Source organism: Anopheles stephensi, chromosome 2 (assembly GCF_013141755.1).
Source record: "Anopheles stephensi strain Indian chromosome 2, UCI_ANSTEP_V1.0, whole genome shotgun sequence".
Taxonomy (NCBI): domain Eukaryota; kingdom Metazoa; phylum Arthropoda; class Insecta; order Diptera; family Culicidae; genus Anopheles; species Anopheles stephensi.
The window spans coordinates 51946522-51955717 of NC_050202.1; the positions used below are offsets into that span (position 1 = coordinate 51946522).

At 46.3% G+C, this 9196-nt stretch overlaps 1 protein-coding gene across 2 annotated transcripts in view; it reads left to right on the forward strand.

Moving 5' to 3' along the window:
* LOC118502669 (myosin-I heavy chain) overlaps nt 1-6868 on the forward strand; it is a 44840-nt gene extending 37972 nt beyond the window's left edge. For both annotated transcript variants that reach the window (XM_036035141.1, XM_036035140.1), the window contains exons 10-15: nt 98-275; nt 350-1298; nt 1409-1915; nt 2598-2899; nt 2975-3418; nt 3491-6868. In XM_036035141.1, coding sequence (XP_035891034.1) covers nt 98-275; nt 350-1298; nt 1409-1915; nt 2598-2899; nt 2975-3418; nt 3491-3793 — 2683 coding nt within the window. In that variant the 3' untranslated portion in view covers nt 3794-6868. The remainder of the gene's footprint in view (nt 1-97; nt 276-349; nt 1299-1408; nt 1916-2597; nt 2900-2974; nt 3419-3490) is intronic.
* Nucleotides 6869-9196: the final 2328 nt, after the last annotated feature.

A 9196-nucleotide genomic window follows, 5' to 3' on the forward strand; every position in this document is an offset into this window, starting at 1 on the left:
AGGGACCCCCGGTACACGGTGCAACGCAGAGTGGGGAACATTTGTTACTGACGATTGGTTTTTCTCTTGTTCTGTTTTTAACCTTCAATGTGTACAGCAAGCAGACGAAGATTCACGCGTCCAGCTCGACGTTGCGCAAGAACACAACCACGCTGGGTTCGGGCGAGAATCGGTTTGTGTTCAAGAAGCGCCTGTTCAAGAGCACCCGGGAGCTCTCGCAGGATCCGGTCGAGGTGAACATGCTGTACGCACAGGCCGTGTACAGTGTAGTGAAGGTTGGTAGGCGCAGCCAGCATTTTCCGCGCGTCATTCGCTACTAATCCCGGCTCTGCTTTTGCTTCTATTTTAGTGCGACGATTTCCCCGTGTCGGAGAAGGTTGCGCTGCAGCTCGCCGGCTTACAGGCCCAGGTCGCGCTGGGCGATCCGTCGAACCAGCCGAAACCGGAGTACTATTCGGACGTGCCGAGCTATCTGCCGGAGCGCATCTCGAAAACCCGCGAGGAACAGTTCTGGGTGCCGATACTGGCCCAAGCTCATCGACAGTACGGTTCAGGACGCACGGAGCTAACGGCGAAGGTGCTGTACCTGTCGTGTGTCATGCAGTACCCACTGTACGGCACCACGATGTTCGCCGTGTCCTACCGTGGCTATTGGAGCTATGGCAACAGTCTCATACTCGGCGTGAACTGTGAGGGTATCATACTGATCAAGCCGGACGACAAGTTCGTGCTGTACGAGTTCCGGTACGCGGAGGTAGAATCGATCATGCTCGATCCGAGCGACAGCTTCATCACGATCAGTCTGAACCGCCACACAAGCACCAGCACCGACCAGCAGCGGTGCTTCGTGTTTGAGACGGCGCAGAAGAACGAAATCGGCTCGCTGATCGTGTCGTACTATCCGGCCCTGTCGAACTGGATCACGGAGAACGAGGTACCGCCGAAGAAGAGCAAAGGCATCACGAACGAGGACCGTGTCCGGTTGCACCACAATCTGGTTGTCTGCCGGAGACATCTGGTCGATGCGGAAATTCTGCGCAAACCTCAGGACCCGAGTGGAGGTTTCCTGAGGAACACTTTGCGCCGGCTGTCGAAACATCGGCTGGAGAAGTTACGGGCCGAGCACGGCAGTCCGATGCACGATCATGGCGAAACGTACAAAGGATTCCCGCACGCTTACTGGGCATTCAGCCGACAGGCACTGCCACAAAGCCTTAGCAAGCTGCCCGATCAAGAGGAGCAAGCGATGCTGCAGGTCTTTAATTCGATTCTAACATACGCCGGTCTTGGACAAAATGGTAAGTGACAGAGAAAGACCACCTTCACCAATCGCATCGACAGTACGCTAACAATTTCCTCCCCCCTTCTCTCATCCATCCCTGCCTGGTCGCGTTGCCCCACCACACAGGAGAAACAGTTCAGCGCGCAGAGGACGAACACATCACGCTCATACAATCGATCATGGATCGGTGCATGCGCAAGGAGTCACTGCTGAACGAACTGTATCTGCAGCTGATCAAGCAAACGACCGACCATCCCGACCCCAACTCGCGCGTGAACCTGCGCCACTGGGCGCTCCTCTCCCTTGCCTGTAGCGTCATCCTGCCACCGCAGAAGGTGGTGCGCAAGTATCTGCTAGGCCATCTGAAACGTTGCGCTAGCGATTTCATCACCGAGGAGGGCAAGTATGCACGCTTTGCGGAGAAATGTTTCTTCAAAACGCAGGGTACCCGGCGCCGCCAGTGGCCACCGTCGCGGGAGGAGATCATCTGCACGATCAACCGGCGGCCGATCTATGCCCGGTTCCACTTCATGGACGGACAGTACCATTCGGTCGAGTTCCACCCGAGCTCGACATCTCGAGAGGTGATGGAAATCGTGAAGAAGAAGATCGGACTACAGGAAAATGCACTGGGTAAGTGGGAAGACCGGGGAAGCAATGTGCTTGTGTGTGTGTTTGTTTGTAGAGTTTTGATTTGTGTGACGGCCTACATGGAGCTTGATATGCCATATCATTCTTAAATTGAGGTGTGATCGGACCTAGATATAAAGAATTTGCAGACGTGCGCTATTGAATCGGGTCTCCTAAGACGACTGATTATGTTTGTTTTTGCTTGCGACTATAATTGGATTTCCAAAAAGAATAGTAATACAGATGGTTATGAAGATGTGCAATGAAGATTAGAGATAGGTTAGAGAGGCCTGAGCCTGAGATAGAGAATACTGAGAGGAGTCACCTCCCCAATGTTATCAATTATTAATTTGCCATAAAGCAAAAACTGTGTAAGAGCAAGATCCTTTCAAGTTTTAAGTAGAGTTGAGGAACTTTATAAGCTGCTTAGTTCTATTTTGAGCTGATCCTGAGGGAAACCTTGGTGAGACTGAAACTCCCAAGTTCCAAGATGAGTTCAAAGTTGGTGAGCTACATCTCAACATACTTCAGAACTCATTTACCGGGGAAAATTCTTCGAAATTAGTTAATCTTCAGGTAGTGGACCATGTCACTGATTTTGTTGGAACTAACTGAGGTGCTGTGTGATCGCTTGCGCTATACTAATCGCTCATTTATCGCCGGTCCGGGGCATTTTGCGGTACAGGTTACGCTATCTACGAAGTGCTGGGTGCATCGGAACGAAGCTTACTGCCGGACGAAAAGGTTGCTGACGTGATGTCCAAGTGGGAAAAGTATCGTACTGCGGCCGCGCAGGCAGTGCAGCAGAATCAGAGCTCCAACTTACCGCCTGCCTGCCGCCGGCAGCATCATCTGTTTCTGTTCAAGAAGCATCTGTTCTGCGATCAGTACATGAACCTGGACGATCCCGTCGAAAAGGAATTGCTCTATCACCAGGTGCTACACGGTTTGCGTACCGAACGTTTTCCCATCACGGAAATGGAGGCTGTAAGTGTATTAGGACTTAGTCGTGCTCGGTTGACTGAGCGATTAACTAACTTCTTGCCATTCACGCTTTCACAGATTATGTTAACTGCTCTACAAGGACAACTTGAGCTGGGCGACAGCTCGGACATCGTGCAGGACTATCGACCGATCGCAGCCCACTGTCTGCCGCCCCGCTTCGTACCGAACATCCCGCGCGACAGTGTTGCGATGCATCACCAGAGTCTGCGCGGCACAACGCCGGCCGAGGCGAAGAAATCCTTCCTGAATCTCATCCAAAGCTGGCCCCTCCACAAGGCCACCATCTTCGACGTGATGCAATCGTTCACCTCCAACTGGCCGCGGATGCTTTGGCTGGCGGTGGACCAGAAGGGACTGCATCTGCTCGAGCATCGGTCACGCAACACGCTCTGCACGTACGACTACCAGTCGATACTGTCGTTCTCGCCCAACATGAACTGTCTGATGATCATTACCGGGTCGGATAAGAAACAGTCGAAGGTTATCCTTACCACGGCACAGGTTAGTGTTATCCCGGACACCCGGATGATGTTGCGGTCTAACACGTTTCGCGCTCCCTCTTTTTCCCCGTAGGCTTTCCAAATCGCAAACCTTATCCGCGAGTACATGGAAGTGCTCCAGCGGCAGCAAACGCACGTGGACGACACGCAAAAGGAAAATCAATCGTCCGGTGCTAATCAACCGCCACCGCCCGCACCACAGGTGCCACCGCACAACCAACCACTTCCGCCACCCCACCAACATCTTCCGGTGCAGGGTGTTCCGGCTGCTGGTGGAACTACTACTGGCACGGATCTACGCAAGGGTGGCCAACGACCACCGTCGATGTTGTTGCGTCAGTCCAGTGCTGCACTGGTGGCACCTCAGCCAAGCTAGATTGCCACCAGGCCCCAACCATCCGCAGGCACTAAAGCAAACACAGACTTATTGTTAGATGGCGGGAAACGAAGAATCAAAGTTGGAACAAAATAGGAAACGTAATCAAACTACTACTGGTGAATGATCTCAACGTCGATTGCTTAGCTCTAGTCCACCGTTCGTGTGCAGTTAGGCGGCGAGAAGGAAAAGATCATGCGGTTGATTTTTTTTTTAATTCCTTTGCGTATTCTTATTGCGTGATCCGCGAGATCGACGAGACAAGACGTTTGCGCTTCTATAACGCCTTGGGCTTCCCCTGGGAATAGAACGATAGCGATAAACCAAAAAACAAAAACCGAAAAAACAATATATTTAACGAAAACACAGACACAGAGAATCGTTGCTTATTGTTAATGAGATAACAGAACAACCTCCCCTAGGCAAAAGAGGGTTACGATAAAGATGTTTAGGAAATTTAGTGCATTGCCTAGTTGCGCCGCGTTGTTTAGTTTAGGTTTAGGTGCTCGAACGGTATAGGATCGCAACCGAGTTTACTAGGAGCGTTTATACGGTACGGTTCGCTTCTTTGCTCCCCAAAATCCCCTTCAGTAAAGCAAAAGCAGCAGAGTGTGGCAAATGATGTGGCGGAATACTTTCACTGCCCCGATTTAAACCAACAGAACCTGCACATTGTTTTGGGGGTTTCTTGTATGAGTAATATTTGTAATATTTTGTGATTTAGGCTTACTTTAGTGTACATTTAGTGTGTAGATCTATTTCTCTTCATCAGAGCTTCATTTTGATGGGTAGTTTTTTTTCTCCTCCTTCTAATCTCTACTCTCTTCTCCAGATGTGGAAGTGTGCGTGTGCGTGTGTGTAAGTGTACAAACATGCCAGACAGAGAAAACTGTGGGACTCAGGCCATTATTTACAAATATTGTATTTTCTTTCTCTAAAACTTCCCTGCCACAACTTTAGCGCACACGTGTGTGTGTGAGTGCTGTTGTAAGTGGCTTTTCTATCTAATTTACCATTTTTACTATGCAACAACCAATGAACCCACTCCCTACGCGTGTGTGTGTGTGTGCGTTGTGTGCTTGAGGAAACAAGTTTTTAGTGTTAAGCTGTTAGGTTAAGTGTACAAGCGCTGTAGGAGCTTTACAGCGGAGAGCTATTTAATCAACTTTGTTAGGGAACTGGATGTTGGAATGCGCACGTGAAACACCACAACAGTTCTGCTCATGTAGGTATTACGATAAGGACATCGAAAAGGAAGACAAGATGACAAAAAAAAAACATGCAAAAAATTGAGACCCCTGCAGACAAGAACTTTTATCAACAATATACTTAAGATGGCAGAAGAACCTACCACGTGTGTCAAGTATAATAAGCTAAAGGGATACAATCTGCCAGGATTCCTTGTCTTCAAATTCCGATTGGACGTGTGACATTGACCTCCATCTTACTCCAGGCCATTGGGCAGAATTTAGTGAACTTTCTTCACTCAAAATCAATATTTTCTTATGTCTTTGGGCGATATCAAGTTTTGGATACTTCTTCAGAATTGAGAAATCCTTGGACCGTGATAAACTGTGAGCGAAGGACATCCTACAATCTCGCAATCTTCAACAGATTTGCAATTAAACAATACGAATTTTCTGAAGCAGGACTTATCAGTAATTATTATCGTAGCTGAGGTTAAAACAACCAGCAATTTGATCCATTGCTCAGGATGTATCGTTTTCGAATTTTCTTGCCTATCAAATCCTGTGGTAATGGGTGCGAAAGACAAAGTATCCCCCTTAGTCTACCATGGCCATCGTAACCGTTGCACTGACGCCATTAGTCTTCAGAACAGCTCCAACAGCAGGACTGTTGTGGAGTTCCTCGTGCGTGCTTACATCTGAATTCACAACTCTTATCCTTATTTATATACATACAATCCCCAACCAAAAAACAGGCCTGTCGGTCTGTCGGATAAGTAAAAAGCCCACTTTTGCAGACACCATTTTGAAAGCTGCTCGTGCTAAGTAGATTTCGCTGCGAAACCTTTTTTTTAACTTATTTCGAAGCAATCCTTTTACGCTATTTCTAAGTACCCTTTCCTTTTTGGGTTGTTTTAACGCGTGTTTCACCACTATTTGTAAGTGTGAAACTTTTTAGGATCTTAAAATACACGATCTTTATCCTTCTCACGATTGCCATCTTTGGCCATTTAGCAGAACGACGAAAAAACAAAGGAAACCGAAAACCCGTTAAAGTAGCTAAGGTAAATTGTACAAAACAGAGTGAAAAAAGTGAATAACGTATAAAAGTAGTCAAAACAAAAGGAAAAGTCTTAAAGTATCATCAGGAGTGCGTGTGCGTGAGAGAGCGAACTGTTATTAACAAATTTTGTAGTACGATTCGTGCAGCAGCAAGACTCTAAAAGTAGACATTATGCGAAAGGTAACAGCACGACAGGACGAAGCGGTACGAGATCAAACAGTAAAGGCGGACGAACGTGCTGGCGTGGAAGGAATAAATACTGCGCCAATGCACTGTGAATGATACGATGTGAAGCACAAATAATCTATCGACTACTAGTCACAGGTGGGAAAGTACGACTGATTTTCTTTTACGCAATACTCTCTACCACTCTTTTTCCCCCTTTTTTGTACTGGTACATGAGAAAGGCCACACGTTTGACTACCGGGAACCGAAGAGTCTTCGAGGGGTCCTCCTCCTCTTCTAATGTTGCAATATGATTTTTTTTACTATTACGAACGTTTTATGTAAGTTATATCTACTGCATCGAAACTGCTTGCCCAAAACAATACCGCGAAACACAAAAGCCCTTTTTCTCTCTACCCCGGTTTCGGTTGCTAGATGAGTCGTCGCGTAACAAGACGCGCTTCGGGAATGCTCGTACCGAACAAGAGTGCCACCACGTTGAGATATTAATCGGTAAATATCAAATAAAACCCCCCGCCCCGGGCAGAGGGTTCTACCGCGTATTATGTACCCGGTGGGTGGCATATGCAGACCCTATATAATGTTATCCAATCCATTAAAGCAGAAATAAAGTATATTGGTAATCGTTCCGCATTCAAACAATGGGTTGCAGAAATTACTGTGATGTACATTCGAAAAAAGGATTTGACCTGCTTTCTCTTCTAGGAGACACTGAATGTGCGGCAAGTGATTGACTACTTACATTAAAACCATCAACACCAAACACGTAGATTGTTTTTTAAGGTAATCAGTTAGGGTACCAAGTAAGTATTTTGATGATCTCATTTACATTTCTCTCTTTAGTCTTTTTATCGGTCTGGTCCAATCAGTCAAAACTCCGTTCTAGATTCTATTCTAAACAGTCAACGAGCCTGCACACAGCTCACTAGCGAGAAAAAAAATTCTTGTCATATCTTGTAAAAGATAATCAGTTCTACTTATAGAGAAAATAGCACGCTTGCAAAGACTAAACGCTTGAACACCTTTTTAACGTGTGGAACGAGGGGTTTGCAGAGGTCACGATGAAATTTGCGGTCTTTTCAGAACGACTGCCTTCTTCCAAATCCGATACCAACTATGGCGACAATTAAGTGCTGCCACTGGGCAATTCTCTTCTCTGCAGCTAGAGCATTTATTTTTCCTTGGCACTACCACCTCGAAAGGTCTCGGCCTGCCATTTCTGGCTTCCTGCGACTTGATTGCACCTGAAGCAAAGTAGTCAGCTCTACGTACCGGAAGGCACTTCCGGATGGGATGTGAACCCCGGTCCTGCCATGTGAAGACCGGCGCCTCTGTCGCCTAGACTACCGGGGGCCGCTCCAGCTAGCACTATCTAGTAATATTTTTTTTGGTTTATCTACTAGACTGATACTTGCTCCAAAAGCTTTGTCACAGCCTAGTAGATGGCAAAAAAGAAGTAGGCGACCATTGTACGACAGACCAGCGAAATACAGCAACAGCGAAAATAATTACTTAAGAAACGTGTAAGTGTTGCAATATCACAGCAAGCATTGAATTTTGCTTTAAAAGTGATACAGTGATTCTAAAATCATATTGCATTTTATTTTCTTTTCCACCACAAATACTAGCTTCAATTGATCTCTGGACCGACAGGACCGACTTTATTTGATCCAGGCGATGCATTTGTCGTGCCTCGTCACTAATTTCTTACCGGCACTAGGATTTGTATTATAAACATCTCTTGAGCTTTTAGCATAAGACATAAGAAGATTTCTTTTTAGTTTACTTCAGAAAGATACGTCGCTTTAGTAACCACTGAAGGTAAATTATTCCCAGATTGCACTGGACTGTAGAAACTCTTTCTGGATTGACAACGTTATGGATGAAATTTGACAAGTATAGTCGAAAAATCGCAGAGGAGAAAACGTTGGCTGTCAATATTCCTCGGTATCTTCTACTGTATGAATGGTTTGCTCTACTGACATCAACAGCAGCAGTATCGGCTGCTAAGGACACCCAAACAAACTCTTCAAGGACAAAACAGACAAGACATCTTTGAAGAGTTGGACTAGCAACAGAAAATTGATTGTGCTCTCTGCCCTTAGTTAAGCTTATTTAGAAATAGATATTCTGTAGTAAACTTCTTCTTCTTCCTTGGCACCTTAACCTCGAGAGGTCTCGGCCTGCCATTTCTGGCTTTCTGTTAATTGATTCTACCCATAACAAAGTGGTCAGGCAGTCTGGATGGAATTTGAACCCCGGACCTGCCGTGTGAAGACCGGCGCCGTTATCGCCTCGACCACCGAACCGCCATTATTTGTAGTAAACATGATGGCTCAATCGTTGAGAAGCATTGATCCAAGGATCACAGCATCAGAGCGTATAAATATTGACGAATATCCTGTACAAGATAAACGAATTGTTACAAAAATTTCGCCTCAAACATTAGCACTATGCTGTTCATGTTACAATTAGTCACAATTAACAGTTGACAGTATTTTTAGACAGTATTTTAGATTGAAGCACGAGCTTCAATTCGCCGAGATACATTCACTCGCCATCACACAATAGTCACTGACTTTTCCTTCGATTCAAAACTTCCGCTTCAAAACAACGATTGAGCCATCATTAAGATATTCATTCTGCCGGTTGGTTTGGATGGAAACAGGCATGATTTTTAAGGGTCGATACTATGGAAGCGTTCTCGGCAGTCAAATGTCGACGAACGAAGTCCTCCCTGAAGGTATAAAAGCCAGGCTACATGATACAAGATGTCAAAAATATTTCGCTAAAAAGGGGGGGGGGGGGGGGGGGGTTATGCGAAATCTATCCGTCAAAAAGATTTTGCCTCCTCGAGCTGAAATCTCGGAACGATTTCGCTTCTCTCTAGCCCTCTCTGTCACTTTCCATGCGTTGCCATGGTAGTTTTCGGTTGAATAGAGAGACAGCATGATATGCTCTAAACAA